The 16,520-nt window shown below is 42.3% G+C and overlaps 1 protein-coding gene across 3 annotated transcripts in view; it reads right to left on the reverse strand.

The window, feature by feature from the left end:
• Positions 1-652: 652 nt before the first annotated feature.
• LOC309397695 (uncharacterized protein C8orf48) overlaps positions 653-16,520 on the reverse strand; it is a 31,919-nt gene continuing 16,051 nt past the window's right edge. Inside the window, exons 4-7 of one of the 3 annotated variants that reach the window (XM_081963947.1) lie at positions 8,112-8,344; positions 4,109-4,261; positions 2,473-2,674; positions 675-771 (exon numbers count right to left, since the gene is read on the reverse strand). In XM_081963947.1, the coding sequence (XP_081820073.1) occupies positions 740-771; positions 2,473-2,674; positions 4,109-4,261; positions 8,112-8,344 (620 nt within the window). In that variant the 3' untranslated portion in view covers positions 675-739. Of the gene's footprint in view, positions 772-2,291; positions 2,675-4,108; positions 4,262-8,111; positions 8,345-16,520 lie in introns of those variants that run through there. The other 2 variants (XM_081963948.1, XM_081963946.1) reach the window with 2 other exon arrangements.

The raw sequence follows: 16,520 nt of genomic DNA on the forward strand, positions 1-16,520 counted from the left end.
GTCAGAGAACTCTTAGAGGTGTGTCTGGATTTGCTTACTCAAACTATGCCTATTTTAAGGCTTAAAGTTCAGTTCTCATCTCTTTTTATCGTAATAGAACAAATCTGGGCTTTCAAATTTTCAGCAACTGTACCCAAAACAGACAATCATCCCTATATAATCTATTTCCCCAAGTCCATGGCCTTCAGAAGTGCTCCAGCATTTCAGTTGGGTTGCAGTAGGTATTTTATTCTCTTCTCTGCTTCAACATCCACAAGTATATTTCCCTTTCTAAAGCAACATTGCAGCTTCTTCCTTGGAACTGTCAAGAGTGGTGGCCTAACTTCACTTCAGATTTGTCATGGATTTCAGCACTATAAAAATATATTCAATTTTACAACTTCTGTTGTTTCTTTGCAAGCACGTTTCCAAATTTCAAAAAGAATTTTACTCAAAAAAAAAGTTGATATTTATGACATTCCCACAATAAGAAAAAAATATTTTCTGCTATTTGAAAATATATTATTTAGTTCAAGAACCACATACAGCTCTGCTCTCCCTGGGACAGAAGGTAAAAATTGACTCTGGAATCCAAATTGTCATTATTCTCAATACTGTTATTGCTCAGCCTATAGAGATGCTATTTATGGTTGTGTTTATTTGCTCCAATATCCCTACAAGCAAACGCTATTCTTGCCAAACTCTTTTATTCAGTTCCTGCCATATATTGCTGGGATCTTCAGAAAACTTAGGAAGACTTTTATGTATTTCTCCAATGAGCGTGAGAGAATCCTGAAAGAAGAAGAAAATATGGTGAGAGACTTCCCATTCAGACTATTTGCCATTATTACTGTTAACAAATTAGTTTATTTGATTTTTGTTGCCTGTATAAATAACTCATAGGGGAGAACATACAAATATTCCTTCCTCCTCCTATTTTACCAGCAAAAACAATATTCTATTCTATTCTATTATTATTTTATATATGGCTTAAGAGAGGAACCCTCAAGAAAGAAATGGAAGGTTTAATACTGGCTGCTCAAGAACAAGCACTACAAACAAATGCCATAAAAGCAAAGATACAAAAATCCACTGACAACCCAAACTGCCGACTTTGCAACGACAAAGTTGAAATTGTTTCACACTTAATATGTAAGTGCAGCAAAATCACGCAAACTGACTACAAAGCTAGACATGATGGAGTTGCTAAATTAGTCCACTGGTCATTATGTAAAAAATACAACACACCTGAATCTAAAAAGTCATGGGAGCACAAAATGGAAAAAGTCACCAAAAATGGGACGGTGAAGATCTTGTGGGCCTTCCGAATACAGACAGATTGTCATTTGGAACACAATAAGCCAGATATCGCGACCTGGCCATTGAAACTACATGGCTATGGATGAAGCATGTAACGGTGATACCCCTTGTCATTGGGGCACTTGGTACCATGTCCAAGAATTTTATAAAATACATCAAGAAATTGCAACTTCCTGCAATAACACCAGCGGAACTGCAAAAAACTGCGCTACTTGGAACATCTTATATTTTAAGAAGGTACTTGGTTGATACCGGCAGCAACCTGTTATCAACCATTAGCACCAGTCACTGGTATTTGTTATGCATTTTTGGATGTTCATTTGACTGAGTTTCATGTTTAAGGAATAAAGAATAGAATAGAATATTTAATAATAACAATAACCACAACAAAACAATAACACAATAATAATATACTTGAGTATAAGCCGACTCGAGTATAAGCCGAGACCCCTAATTTTACCCCAAAAAACTGGAAAAAGTTATTGACTCGAGTATAAGCCGAGGCTGGGAAATGCAGCAGCTAGATAACAATAAAATTGCTTTAATTGAGGCATGTGGAAAAGAGGAGTGCGATGGGACTGTATACACATAAACACGAATAGAAAACCGGTACTTTTTTAACATAAATCTATCTATATATATATTTACCGCAATCACCGCGATACACAACGCGCTTCCAGCGCCACCCTCCCCTCTGCCGACTCGGCTCCCCTGACACTCCATCCCGCTTCTTTGCTGTAAACCCCCTACCAGCACCCTTGGATCCTCCCCCGCTGACCAGGACACCCGCTCCTGAGGCACTCCTCCTCCTCCTCCGCTTGCAAAACCTGGTTTCGGCGATCAGTTCCGTCACGGATTGCGAGAGCTACGGGAGGGGGGAAAAACGCCAGGAAGGGAAAGCGTGGGCGGCGTTTCACTCTAGCGGGGTCATGTGCGTCCGTCGGTTTCCGGTTCATTTTGCGAAGCTTTAGTGAGACGGTTCGGGGGAGCCGAGGAGTGGGGCAGCCGGTGGTCGCGCGGATTTTTTGTTCACTGGAGTATAAGCCGAAGTGGATTTTTCAGCCCAAAAAGTGGGCTGAAAAATTCGGCTTATACTCAAGTATATACGGTATTTAAAAAGCTGTTAGAGTACCTCGAGCAATTTCAACCAAACTTGGTACACAGGTGACTTACCCTCTGGAAACAAATACTGAAGGTGGCGGTGGGGGGTAAGACACACCTGGTGTGTTTCTGTGTCTGTGTGTATTTGTGTTCCAGCATAACTCTGGAAAGCCTTGCCCATTAAGGAGAGTGAGTGCGGCGTCCTAGAGTGGCAATTGTTTGTGATGTCAATTCCTTCGCAGCTTCCTCTGGAAAGCCAGCCGTGACGTTTGCCCTGCAGTGGACCAATGGGGAAGCGCCTGGAAGTGTCTTGATCGTAGACAGGGAAGGAAAGAGGAGTGCATGGGAGGGGGAAGGGAGAGGGCAGGGATGATTGGCATGGGAATAGGGGGAAGAAAGGCCCCTCTTAATGGCTCCCTGTCAGACAAATGCTTTGACGTCTATAAATACCCAGGCAACGCCGGGTCATCAGCTAGTATTTATATAAAAACAAAGGTGTCACAGATTAGAGGACATCAGATTGTAGATGAAGGCAACATATAAATGATATTAAATTGTGCTAGAAATGACGCCTAAGTTAGTAAAACCCAATAAACTCTCAGCCATTTATAAATGCATGTGTAAGAGTTTAGCTCCGATTGTTATTACATTATCATGAACAATGAGATAGAATACAGAACATGGACACAGACCCCGGCTGGCTGGCTGGGGAATTCTGGGACTTGAAGTCTACCCATCTTAAAGTTGCCAGAGTTGAGAAACACTTGCTTAAGCAACTGGACTCACCCATTACACAAAACTGACTACCAGTCAGAAGAAAAAATGCATTGCAAAATGTCTCTGCATTCATTGCTACAGTCTTGATTTCACTCAAATACAGGTAGTCCTCAACTTATGACCCCAACTGAGCCCAAAATTTATGATGCTGAGTGAGAAATTTGTTAAGTGAATTTTGCCCCATTTCACGATAGTTAAGTTGGTGACATGATTGTTCAGTGAATCAGGCTTCCCTGTTGACTTTGTCAGAAGATTGCAAAAGGGGACCACATGACCCCGGCACACTTCAACTGTCATAAATGTGAGTCAGTTGTCAAGCATCTGAATGTAAATCACATGACCATGGGGATGTTGCAAGTCATCAATGTGAAAAACAGTCATAAGTCACTTGTTTCAGTGCCGTTGTAATGTCAAAGGGTCACTAAATTAACTGTTGTTAGTCGAGGACTATCTGTATTATAAATCTTTGGATTCCAAACTTTAATTTCCAAAGTTAAAAAAAAATCAGATACACAAATTTCATGAACTCTTTTTTTGAGGAAAAAATATATGTACTCTAATCCAATTCTGAATCCTACTAAAATATTAGTAGCAATTTGGAGATATGCAGATAGCAACAGCACTTAGACTTATATGCTGCTTCATAGTGCTCTACAGCTCTCTCTAAGCAGTTTACAGGGTCAGCCTATTGCTCTGGGGCCTCATTTTACCAACCTCAGAAGGATGGAAGTCTGAGTCAACCTTGAGCTGGTGAGAATCGAACTGCCGAATTGTTGGCAGCTGGCATTCAGCAGAATTAGCCTACAATACTGCATTCTAACCACTGTGCCACTATGGCTCATGTAGTGTAGTATAAAACAGCACAGTGCAGCACAATACAATACAATACAATACATCTACTTTTGGTACATATATTCTGCTTTTTGCTTACTTTAGTGTAAATATAGTCTTCCAGTTTCTCTTGAAGTAAAACATTATCTAATATAGTTTTCTTTCGACGGAGAAATTCAACTTTTGCAAAACCTGTTCTTTTCTTCATGCAAAAGGGGCATTGTGAAGGTTGGTGCATTTCCATTTCTGCTATCTTAAAGGCAAAGAGAGATAGAATTTTTTAAAAATATATTTGTTAGGCCCTAAAAACAAATAATAATATGTCAAGTTACTTCTAAGTAGTTTCTTTATTGTTGTTTGCCTACATACAGAATCTTGCCAGACTAAAGCAGCTATCTGCATAACTATAGATTCTGTGTTTGCCCTTTTCCTGCCTACCACACATTCCAAGCTCTCTTGCCTCTTTGCCCCCTGGGAGGCAGCTCTCCCTCCTGGGACTCCAGATTACATCCCACCACACTGTCTTCCTTAAAAACAAGAGCATGGCTAACATGCAAGTGTATAGAAGAGGAAGGCAGACTTTAAAACCAGATAGGCTTTCTTCTAAAATGAGCTAAATAAAGAAACCAATTATTATTTTCCCCAGGAGATAGCCTTTATTTCTCTCTTGCAATAGCTTCTCTAGCAGCAATATCATAAATTTACTTAGCCATATCATTTGAAATCATCATACTGCAATTTGTTCCTTCTGTCAAGTTATTTTAACACTCAGCTTCTTAAAAAGAGAAAATAATGTAAAGAACTCCGGCAACAAACTTTATTAAGGTTCCCGTCTTAGATGCACTTATCAGGAGCAAGCTTCATTAAATGTAATAGGGTTCACTTCTGAATAAATATGCATCAGATTACATTGGAAGAGCATCACATTATAGCTATAGTGCTTAAATTATTTTAGATTGAGAGAAGGGGAGAGGTGCATATTACTCATCTCATTGATTCTATCTTGTCGCTATGAACAAGCTACTGTGAAGGAAGATAAACTACCTTCTAAGGATATTCCATCATCTATAACTAAACGTAAGCATTTCCCCTCAGGGTTAATTAGTTAAAGAGCAGGGCTTAGAAAATTATGGTGAGACTATTTTTTACTTTCTTTTCAAGGCCAATTGCCCTTTCTCAACCTGGGCTTCCTCATTAGTAGATGTCTTCCTTGTGCAAGTGAAAATGTACATTAAATCTTCATTATAATCACGATGGTTTCAGCTAAAACTAACAGATAGATTCTTTTTTTAAAATAAAATTTTAATTTTTTTGTTTTCAAAACAAACACAACACATAAAATCTTTTTTTGCAAACTGTAGAAAGTATATCAGTTGGTTACAAAAGGTTTTCGTGCATCTCTTCCACAGTCATCAAGCATAATTCATATTAACTCAAGTATTTTAACTCAGATATTTATACATGTTACCATCATCATACCTCCATTTACATTTGACTATAATTGTTTAAACGTCCTTCATCATAAAATATGGCAAAATTTAATACATAACCACATACTAGCATTTCATTTACTTTTTCTAAAATCCTCCAATAACACTGAATCTTTATATCCTATTCTAGCTAAACATCCATAATATTCAATAACAAAATTTTCTAATCCTTCTTTCCAAATCATTATTTGCAATTTACATTCAATTTCCTTATGTTGTACCCATGCCTATATATACCTTGTTATTATTATCCCTCCTTTATTTAACTATATCGTATATTATTACATTTCCCCACTAATATTCAAAACTTAACTACATCTAACTTAGTTCTTTATTTATTTATTTATTTATTAATCTTTATATATAATCCAAGATGGTTTCTAATCTTCCTTTCATGGTGTCATTCAATATTCATATCCCATTATTATTTATTATGACACTACACATAGTATACATTATTATCATTATCAATTATTTGTTTAACTATATCTATTATCGCTAAATTTCACTAAGTTTAGCTAGTTTTAAGTTATATTCTTCCATCTTCAACCTGTATCTTTCCAATGAAGCAATCTCAGATGTTCTGCTGTTTGTGGTATCAGTCCTCTTATCTTCTCTTTAATCAACTTTGCATGGACTCCTCTTAGCAGCTCTTTGCTTATACGGTCTCTCTTATAATTTCGATGCCCTTCTTCTGTTTTCCTCAATCAGCTTATCTATAATTGTCAGTGGTGTTATCAAAACTATTGCTAAAAAGATTTCTCTCTTTAGGTCCATACATTCTTTTGTTTTTTCTTGGTATCTTGCCATCTGGAGTAAGTTTCCCCTCCATTTAATTCCTCTTTCAATATTCCACTCTTTCCATTTTCAGAGACGAACCCATCATCATAAGTATCAGCAGTTTTAATTTCTTTATAATCATTTTCCTCTTCATTTTTTTTAAATTTTAACTGCCACTTTCTCCATTTGATGAACATCTTCAACTTCCTCGTCATATTTTGCTGTTAAATGGATTAAATCATCCAACTTCTTCTCAATCGTCTCGCATGTATTTGATAGCTTCTGTATTTCTGAAAATATCTTTTGCAGACTTAAAGCCTCTTTCTCCTGCTGTGATAGCGCCATTGTTGTCAACTATGTAAACACTGTTATTCTAATTTAGTAGCTTTTAATCACCTCTCTCTAGTTAGAAATACCTCAAAGGAACATCTGTTTCTTCTTATCTCTCTCTGTAAACAAGCAATAAGACCTTGAGGTACCAGCCGAGATAGACCGTGAAAAAAAGTAAAGGTGTTTTGTTTCCAATACACAAAGCCTAACTTCCGCAGTTTAGCCACAATGCCGCAAATTCTTTCCTTTTTAAAAAGAAAGTGTCTTTTTTGTATTTCAAGTTGAAGAGAAAGTCCAATTTTAAATGAGTTAAAAAAACATCCACAGTAATGACCATAGGTTACAGAGAGTAATGAAAAAAAGGAAAATAGCAGAAGAAAGCTTAGTCCGTTTGTTTTAAAGGTCTTAAATAAATTCCGTCCGTGAAGATAGCATTGAGAAAGAAAAAAGATAACCCCCTGTCAAAAACCATTCCAAATTTAATTCCACCGCTTATTTCTTCTGTTCTCCAATTTAAATTTATTTTAAGTTTTTTATAGGCAGTCACTCTTAAAACAAAAAAACAATTCCTCACCAGCTGGAAACACTTTCTCTTTCCAAATCCTCCCGTTTTGGAGCCGCCCCGACTTCGTCAGCCAAATGGCTGGATTTTTTGTCACCGGCTTGAAGACTTTCTCTTTGATCAGTCAGGGACTTTACGATGTCCCTGAGATCAGCAAGACGTATTCTTCCTGTTCACTGTCTCTGCGGGACGGTTTAGGTCCATTTGGACACACACACACCCGTGGCAAAAGTGTCAACTGCGATCTCAAGAGCATTGAGATCGCATGCTATATCGTTGCGACTTCGGCCCCGAACTAACAGAGAGATTCTTAACTGCATGTGAGAACCTAACTGTACTATGCAAAATCATGTCACAATTAACAAAAATAACTTGGCTGACAGAAGAGCTTACTTGCATGAAATATGCATGTACAACAAACATTCAATTTTTAGTTTAATTTTTGCAATTTTTAAATATACTGAGGCTAATCTTCTATTACAAAATAGCACAGAATCTTGTAGGGAGAAAACAAAGTTTCTGTTAACTGAGGTGGTTATTAAGTGAGTCTTACCTCATTTTATGACAGTTCTTGCCACAGTTGCTAAAAAAATCAGTGCAGTTAAGTTAGTAACACATTTGTTAAGTAAACCTGACTTCCTTGTTGACTTTGCTTATCAGAAGGCTACAGAAGGTGATCATGTGACCCTGGGACACTACAACCGTCATAAATACATGCCAGTTGCCAAGATCTGAATTTTGATTGTGTGACCATGGGGATGTTGCAATAATCATAAGTGTGAAAAACAGTTATAAGTCACCTTTTTTCAGTGCTGTTTTAACGTTGGTCATTAAACAAATGGTTGTAATTTTAGGACTACTTGTAAGTCGGTGAATAACAAGTAGCAACTGGCTTTTCCCCACCCTCCCAGTCATTTGAAAAAAGGTCATGATTTCAGCACCTTTTGCATCATCTCCTTGAGACTTTTCAGATGAAGCCTGTTTACTAGCTCAGAAGGGACAGGAGAGTCGCAACCTCCCGTCTGCTGCCTCCGTGAAACCATCCTAGGCCTCTGTTCCTTATGGCTATTTCTTCTCAATGGCTCTGAGATCCTCTGATGATGGAGGTGGTTGATTTTGCTGGCACAGAAAGACTGCAGAGCCCCCAGTTCTTCTTCAGAAATTCCTGGTAATGCTTCATTGGAGGGAGGGGGAGAAACAGAACAAAATATCAGGTACTATCTAGGGATGAAAAAGCTTATAGTCTTATTTCCAGTTACTAGGAATATCATGGTGGTGACATTTGTTGTGAGTTTTGCCCCACTTTATGACCTTTCATGCCACAGTTGTTAAATGAATCTGGTTTCTTCATTGACTTTGCTTGTGAGAAGGTTGCAAAAGGGGATTACATGACCCCGGGACACTGCCACCGTCATAAATATGAATCAGTTGCCAAGCATGTTAACATTGATCTCATGACCATGGAGATGCAGCAACATTCGTAAGTATGAAAAACAGTCGTAAGTCCCATTTTTCAATGATGTTGTAATGTTGAATGACTACTAAATGAACTGTTGTAAGTCAAGGATTACCTTTATTGAAACTTACACTAGCATTACTTATTGAATAGTGCCTTTGGAGTCAGCAATGTTTACAACAATCAAGGACAAAACAAGAAACCCCTTCAACAGCATAACAGCAAATAGCCTCTTTGCCAAAAAGAAAAGTTAGACTTTTGGAAGAATAAAAAGGATTTGATTACAGATAATAAAGAGAAAATAGAATGCAGATGCTGGAGCAATTTCAGTCAAAGGCTTCCTTTTTACTTAAACGCTTCTACCTTAAACCACATAGATGAAAAGGGTTTAGAAACTCAGCTTTTTAAATCCCAGGTGCTGTGGGCAAGGTTATTTGTTATTAGGAAACCGATTCTACCTGGTCCAAAAATTAGTCTGAATAGAGCAAGTTGGGACCTACCTCCCTTGCCCCTTCAGATGGCTGATCATCCTACTTTTGAGGACCAGCAAGACTTCCTTCAAATTTTTTCATCAAACTCTTTGGTACAGGAAGGCCAGAACATAGAGAAGCAATTTGGATGTGGGACAACATGGGGAAACTTGAACTACTTTGGACCATGTCTCCAGACTCTGGACTCCCCAAGCAAGATGTTTTAAAATGTTTCTCAATCCACTCTAGCTGGGGAATTCTGGGTGTTGGGAAGTCTACACATCTTCAAGCTGAGAAGCACTGAGCTGGAGACCAAACAGTAGGTCTTAGTGAACCTCCCAGCTTTTCACTTTGAAAGCTCTCAAGGCTTTGTATGTTAACAAAATGGTCAAATTAAAATAATGGAAATGCTAAAAAAGCAGTATTATGAAACTAGATCTGTATTCCAGCCAAGTAGCGGTAGGAAAGGGGCAGGTCCAATTAAGGCCCCCTGATGCCCTAAGCACAGCCCAGAAATGGTGCCTCTCAGCTCTTCCATTGCTTCATTGGCCAGGCATTACGTTCAAGTGCTGAAGAGGAAATAAGTGATTAAAATTCAGTGTAATTCCAGGCCATTGAGCCCCTGCAACTATATTAAATGTAAACTTTTTAAAAATTTATGTTTTTAACATCAAACCTCAGCAAGCAATTTGAGAAAAGTATTTACTTATAACTAGGGCAATAGGAAAAAATGCAATTTTTCATCACTTTTTAATGTTTTTTTAAATAAAATTGTTATAAGGGAAAAATGCAAATGCAAAAAAATATTGAAAACTAAAGCTGTGAGTGGCAATGGAAGAATTCAGGGCATGCTAGATTTGGGGCGGGGGAGAGTCTGATGTCCCCCCACTTCCTTAGTGCCCTGAGCATGAGCTTATTTTGCTTACTAGCCACTTTGCTTTCTAGACCACAACGTGCTGGGAGTTCTAGAACTGGGAGTTCTAGTCCCATTTTAGGCATAAAAGCCAGTTAGGTGACTTTGAGCCACTTTAACAAGGGGGTAGTGAGTTCTAGTCCTGCCTTAGGCTAGGAGATACTGAGTTCTAATCCCACCTTAGCCATGAAACTGGTCTGATGTAAGAAGGGCTTTATCTGGTCTTTAATGGTTTTGTTTTAATATGTAGTGGCTTGAAGTCATCTAGAATCAGAAAAGTAGGATAGACAAATACATTCTCTCTCCCCCACTTCTCTTTTGTGGCCCTTTAATCCCTTAATTTTGGGGGCGACAATGGAGCTGAGCGTTTACTGCCCGGATGCCCTTCCAAACACCTTTGCAGAGTTTGCAGCAGATATTTTTTTCTTTCCACCCTAGGAGATAAACACCTGCCGCTACCTAGGATTGAAGTCGCAACCACTAGGTTGTCTTCACCACTAGGCCAAAAACTATGATTTATGAAACAAGCCATAATTTACGACCTCATACAAGAGGGTAGAGCGGACCTGGCGTGCATTACAGAGACCTGGTTGGGCCATGAGGGGGGTGTGCCCCTTAGCGAACTATGCCCACCAGGCTTCTGGGCGTTTCACCAGCCGAGAGCCCAGGGCAGGGGCGGGGTGGGGGTGGGGGTTATCAGGGAAAGTCTCAGACCTCATGAGGTCACTGTGCCTCAGATAGGCGGGTATGAGTCCCTCTTTGTGAAGTGGGGCCTTGGAGCTCAGGTGGGCCTTTTTGTTACATACCTGTCTCCCTGCTATGTTTCATCGGCCCTGCCGGAGCTGCTGGATACCTTAGCTGGATTGGTGGTTGATTTCCCCAGGCTTATGGTCCTTGGGGATTTCAATCTGCCTTCCATTGGCGAGACATCCGAGTCAGCTCGGGAGTTCATGGCTTCCATAACAGCTATGGACCTAACTCAGTTAATTCAAGACCCCACCCATAATGGGGGACACACGCTCGACCTGATTTTTGTCTCTGGGCAGTGGATGAATGATCTAGATTTAGGGGATATTTCTATTCAACCCTTGTCATGGTCTGATCATTTCCTCATCAGGCTTGACTTCCATACCGCTACCCCTCGCCACAGGGAGGCGGAACCGACTAGTCGGTTCCGCCCCAGGCACCTGATGGACCCTGAAAGGTTCCTGATGGAGCTTGGGACTTTTCCTGAATCCCTTGCTCACAACTCGACCGAAGCCCTAGTGGAAGCCTGGGATAGGGCTGCCGCTGGGGCTTTGGATCGTGTTGTGCCTTTCCGGCCTCTGACCCGGTGTCGATCCCGGGTGGCTCCCTGGTTTACCGAAGAGCTCCGGGAGATGAAACGCCGGAAAAGACGCCTAGAGAGTGGCTGGAGGGCCAGCGGTCCAAATCTGATCGAACACTAGTAAGAATTCATATTAAATCCTACTTAGTGGCGATAAAAGCGGCAAAACGGCAATATTTTTTCGCTCTTATCGCGTCCACAGATAACCGCCCAGCCGCCCTGTTTAGAGTGACCCGCTCCTTACTTAACCAAGGAACTGGGGAAGACCCCTTGCAAGGTAGGGCTGAAGAATATGTTCAGTATCTGCAGGATAAAATCGCTCAGATCCGGACAGGCTTGGACTCTGACTGGGTAGATTCGGGTGAGTCGACAGGGATGAATCTTGAGGAGACAATCTGGGATGGGTTTGACCCTGTGACCCCCGAAGGCATGGATAGGATTATGGGGAGACTCAGTGCTGCCACTTGTGTGCTGGACCCGTGTCCCTCTTGGTTAGTTTTGGCTTCCCGGGAGGTGACACGAGGCTGGCTCCAGGCGACTACCAACGCTTCATTGAGAGAGGGGTTGTTTCCCACCGCCTTGAAGGAGGTGGTGGTGAGGCCCCTCCTTAAGAAGCCTTCCCTGGACCCAGCTTCTTTAGCCAACTATCGTCCGGTCTCCAACCTTCGATTTGTAGCAAAGGTTGTCGAGAGTGTGGTAGCACGTCAGCTTCCCCAGTACCTGGATGAAGCTGTCTACCTGGATCCGTTTCAGTCGGGTTTCAGGCTCAGGTATAGCACAGAGACGGCATTGGTCGCGTTGGTCGATGATCTCTGGCGGGCCCGGGACAGGGGCTGTTCCTCTGTCCTGGTCCTATTAGACCTCTCGGCGGCTTTCGATACCATCGACCATGGTATCCCACTGCAACGACTCGGGGGGTTGGGAGTGGGGGGCAACGTTTTACGGTGGTTCTCCTCCTACCTGTCAGATCGGTCACAGTTTGTGTTGACTGGAGGGCAGAGATTGATCCCCAGGCGCGTCACTTGTGGGGTGCCCCAGGGGTCGGTTCTCTCACCCTTCCTGTTCAACATATACATGAAACCGCTGGGCGAGATCATCCGTGGTTTTGCGGTACCGTATCATCAATATGCTGATGATACCCAACTTTTCATCTCTACCCCAAACCACCCAAATGATGCTCTTGACGTGATGTCCCGATGCCTGGAGGCTGTGCGGATCTGGATGGGGAGGAACAGGCTCAAGCTCAATCCCTCCAAGACTGAGTGGATGTGGTTTCCGTCATCCCAATTTGTGCATCTTGTTCCATCTTTGACGATAGGGGGAGAAATTTTAGCCCCCTCAGAGAAGGCTCGCAATCTGGGAGTCCTCCTGGATATGCGGCTTAGTTTAGAAGAACACCTGACGGCCGTGACCAGGGGGGCCTTTTACCAGGTTCGCCTGGTACGTCAGTTGCGCCCCTTCCTGGATCGGGATGCTCTGTGCACAGTCACTCATGCCCTCGTCCTTTCTCGCCTGGACTACTGCAACGCTCTCTACATGGGGCTGCCCTTGAAGAGCACCCGGAGGCTTCAGCTGGTCCAGAATGCGGCCGCGCGGGTTATCATGGGGGTACCTAGGTGCTCCTATGTTACACCTCTTCTAGGCGGCCTGCACTGGTTACCGGTTGTCTTCCGGGTGCGATTCAAGGTACTAATTATGACCTTTAAAGCACTCCATGGCTTAGGCCCAGGGTACCTGCGAGACCACCTACTGCCACCAGTAGCCTCCCACCGTCCAGTACGATCTCACAGAGTTGGCCTCCTCAGGGTGCCGTCGGCCAGGCAGTGTCGGCTGGTGACCCCCAGGGGGAGAGCCTTCTCTGTGGGAGCGCCTTCCCTCTGGAATGAGCTCCCCCAGGAACTTCGCATAATCCCTGACCTCCGGTCCTTCCGACGCGCCCTAAAAAGTTGGCGTTTCCAGCAAGCCGGCCTGGCCTGTTAATTTTAATTTTAACTTATTTTAAATGTATTGTTTTTTTAAAAATTCAGTTTGTTTTTTTGGATATGGATTTAATCTTTTTTAACTTTTGGGATGTGTGTTTTTTAATGTTGTACGCCGCCCTGAGTCCTTTTGGAGAAGGGCGGCATATAAATCCAAATATATCTAAACCTAAACCTAAACCATAATGATCTGGTTTTATTCAGCATCTTATAACAAGAGTTTTTTTCAATGGGGTTACACAATTTATCAGGATAAAATCTCAATAAGGAAAAAGCTGAGCAAAAAAAATATGTTTTGTTAATGTATGCTTGCTTTTTAGTTCATTCTTAATAGCATTTACCTGAGGAGGAATACTTCAAAGCAGATAGATTTAGACTTTTTCTTAAGTTTACCGAGAAGGTCTTAATTGTCCTGCAGCTGATCTTCAAATATGCATTTAAAAAATTAAGCTGTTCTCCCTACTTCTTTCAAGGAGATAAAGAAAATTGTAAAAGGCTCTCACAGCTGAGGTCTCCAGCAAGCAAGCATTAAATTCAACATATACATTTTTAGACAGTGGCAATTGCTGTATTGTTCTGCCCAGAGAGGTACATTTTAAGATGCAACGGGTGTGTTTAAGAACATGCTGCTTGATTTAAATGTAATAATCTCACAGGGAATATATGCTACGGATTTGGGAAACCACCCCAAAACGTTTTTTAAAGAGTTCTTTTTACCCAGCTCTTGGAAAACATTTTAGAAATAGAAACCATTTGTGGAAGAATGGATGATGAGAAGGAAATTGATCCTAACCTTAGGAAGGTGCTATTACAATTCCAATTAATAACCTAGTCATTATATTTTGCATTAATTGCTGAGCTGCCATTCCTGTCATGTCAGGGCTAAATTATCTTTTAGGGCCAATAAGCACAGTTGCACAGTTTCTATTTTCTAGTAACATCAATGGTGCTAATGCCAAGTCACTGGCATCCTGTTCAAATACTAGAAAATCTGTGCCTCGTTGGGTCCTCATTTCAGATACTTACTAACCTAAAAGAGAAACAGAACGACCACAGGTTGGCCAAAAAAAAAGCACTCAGAGGGAAGCAACTTCCAGCTTATATAATACTGCAACCAATTTTGGTGGTCATTACAAAAAAGAAGAAGGAGGAGGAGCTTCCGGCGATGGCGGTTGCCTCCTGAAGCCTCCTGAAGCTCCAGAATACCACGGAGCTCAGCGATGGGCGAAAAGGTTATTTCCGACCCTCATTTCCATCTGAGGGTCGGGAGTCAGTTAGCATGACCACCCTGGCCCATTTTCGACCCATTTGGGTCCGCTAGGGTGAATCAGAAGACTGGAGGGAAGGATAAAGAGCGAATGATCTGTGGAATGGGGGAGAGAGACAGGCATCGGAAATAATAATAATAATAATAATAATAATAACAATAATAATAATAATAATAATAATAATAATAATAATAATAATAATATTTGTTAGCCGCAGCCCTCTCCCGAAGGACTCGGGGCGGCGTACAATCAAAACAAATAAAATACAGATAAAGACAAACATACATAAGAACAAAGACATATACATGTGCATGGAGGAGGTAGACTGATGAGTGAAAACAATTAAAAAACACAATTTAAAATCCCATTGAATAAAATTACAAAATTAAAAACCCGTCAGGAGCGATATGAAGTTATGGTTGAGCCAGGCCAGCTATTTGGAATAGGTGGGTCTTGAGCTTTACACGGAAGGAGCGGAGGTCAGTGGTGGTCCTAATATCCGGAGGGAGGTCATTCCACAGGGCTGGGCCCGCCACAGAGAAGGCTCTGCTCCTAGGCGCCGCCCCTCGGCACTGTCTGGTGGACGACACCTGGAGAAGTCCCTCTCTGTGTGAGCAGATGGGTCGCAGGGATGTATGGGGCAGAATACGATCCCGCAAGTAACTAGGTCCTGAGCCATGGAGCGCTTTAAAGATCGTAATCAGGACCTTGAAACTCACCCGATAGGCCACAGGAAGCCAGTGCAGCTCGCGCAGGAGAGGTGTCACATGGGAGTACCTTGTACTCCCCATAATTACCCACGCGGCCGCATTCTGGACCAGCTGCAGTCTCCGAGTGCATTTCAAGGGAAGCCCCATGTAGAGAGCGTTACAGTAGTCCAGGCGAGACGTCACCAGCGCATGAGTGACTGTGCGTAAGGCGTCCCGGTCCAATAGGCGTGTGTGGAAATGGCAACGTTTGGAGCGTTGTGGAGCGTTTTGGAGAGAGTGTTTAGAAGGAGGAATTTTGAGGAGAGGCTGGAAGGAAAGAGGCTGCTGCGCTGGCGAGGAAAGAGGCTGGAAAGAGGCTGGTGAGCTGGAAATGGCGACGTTTGTGACAGCGTTTTGGAGTGTTTTGGAACGTGAGGCTCGAAGGGAAGAGGCTGAACGTGAGGCTGGAGGCTGGAGCGTTTTGGAACGTGAGGCTGGAGGCTGGAGCGTTTTGGAACGTGAGGCTGGAGGCTGGAGCGTTTTGGAACGTGAGGCTGAAAGGGAAGAGGCTGTTCCGCTGGCGAGGAAAGAGGTTGGTGAGCTGGAAATGGCGACGTTTGTGACAGCGTTTTGGAGCGTTTTGGAACGTTTTGCAGAGAGCGACAGGAAGGAAGAATGTGAGAACGGCAGGAAGGAGGAATGTGAGGTTGGAAGGAAAGAGACTGGTGAATGGGTGAACTGAGAGGATTGGAAGGAGTGAGCTGGTGAGCTGAGAGGTTTGGAAGGAGAGAAGGAGAGACTGGAAGGAGAGCGAGGAAAAATGGAGAGAGAGGAAAAAGAAGGAGTTGGAAGGACACTGGAAGGTGAGAGGCTGGTTCCAACAGCAGCCGCTGAAACAGCTGTCATGGATGCCAGTAACATCACTAGGACATTGGGACTACTTAGGATCATCTACCCTTAGACCATCTCTCCTCCACCCAGACCACCATTTGGTCATCTAAGAACTCTTTCCCCCCCTTTTTTTCTATGACTGACCACTTACCATCTATAACATTTTGACCCCATCGTGTTTTTAAGATTCTGAAGATTATTTATTCGAGGTTTGACCTGCTCCGCCTGCGGGAGACCCCCCTCTCGCAGGCATGGCCCTTGACGCTTGCAAGGGCCCGCCTTGATGACGGGTTTATAGACCCCGAGAGGTGGAAGAAACGGAGGCTCAGGGGTTTTTTAGTTAAATGTTTTTTAAAA

Source organism: Natrix helvetica (genome assembly GCF_964273705.1).
Source record: "Natrix helvetica genome assembly, chromosome: 11".
Classification (NCBI taxonomy): domain Eukaryota; kingdom Metazoa; phylum Chordata; class Lepidosauria; order Squamata; family Natricidae; genus Natrix; species Natrix helvetica.